Source organism: Gavialis gangeticus, unplaced genomic scaffold (genome assembly GCF_001723915.1).
Source record: "Gavialis gangeticus isolate Ggan-Ray unplaced genomic scaffold, GavGan_comp1, whole genome shotgun sequence".
Classification (NCBI taxonomy): Eukaryota; Metazoa; Chordata; order Crocodylia; family Gavialidae; genus Gavialis; species Gavialis gangeticus.
In genome coordinates, this window is record NW_017728964.1 from 1,284,462 (window position 1) to 1,285,423 (window position 962).

General features: G+C 56.4%; 1 protein-coding gene across 1 annotated transcript in view; it reads left to right on the forward strand.

The window, feature by feature from the left end:
• Positions 1–962, forward strand: part of ELAC2 (elaC ribonuclease Z 2) — a 60,133-nt gene that overhangs the window by 583 nt on the left and 58,588 nt on the right. The window contains exons 2-4 of the mRNA XM_019501480.1: positions 5–138; positions 498–548; positions 854–924. Coding sequence (XP_019357025.1) covers positions 5–138; positions 498–548; positions 854–924 — 256 coding nt within the window. The remainder of the gene's footprint in view (positions 1–4; positions 139–497; positions 549–853; positions 925–962) is intronic.

Here is a 962-nt window from a genome sequence, read left to right on the forward strand (position 1 = left end):
CAAGGGCACGCTGCGCCACTTGCGGAGCCGCGAGAGGCGGCAGGCCACGCTCGGCCCAAGCGTCGTCTACGTGCAGGTGGTGGCGGCCGGGAGCCGGGACGCGGGCGCCGCCGTCTACGTCTTTTCCGAATTCAACCGGTCAGTGCGGCGTGCGGCCGCGGGGGAGGGGCGCTGATGCGGCGGAATGAGCCCTTGTCACCGGGCCGCAGTCTTGCTGCCTCCCGCCTCGCCCGCTCCTCGGGCTGGGTCCGCGGGGGACGTGGCGCCCCCAGGAAGTGGGGTGGGTCGCTGCCCCCGACTGCGGGAGAAGTGTCGTCTTGCCACAGGCAGGGTGGGTCGGTGCTGCAGACAGGAGCCGGTCCTGGCTTGCGGCCTTGTTTGGCCTGCGTTTTGCCTGGCTTTGTCACGTGACAGGGAGCATAAAGCAAATGCTGACTTGGTGCGGCCAAGGACAGTGGTGCCTTCTGCTCTTCTCTAATGCCCACTTTTTCTCTCAGGTACCTCTTTAATTGTGGTGAGGGGGTTCAGCGCCTTATGCAAGAGCACAAGTAAGTTTGTTTCTTTGGTTGCTGAATCACAACAGTTTTGATTGCTGTTCTGTAATTGTGTCATCATCATGGAGGCCACGGGATTGGGATGGATCTCAAGAGTTCTTGCCTGTTGTAGCCCTCTGCATGGCTGCAGGCTCTGCTCTTCCTATTCTGTGTGAGGCCAACATCTATCTAGGGAAACTTTTCTTTGGCTGTTTAAAACCACTGCTTCATATCCTACCCTATTAACAAGGGAGAACAGCTGTTCTCCTCTTCATTGGGAGGCTTTCAGAAGTTTTAAATCAGAACATTTTTCTTTCCAGGCTAAAAGTGGCACGCCTAGACAATATCTTCCTGACCAGGATGGCCTGGGCAAATGTTGGTGGTTTGTCTGGTGAGTGTGTTAATACGGCAAGGAAGTATTGTTTATCT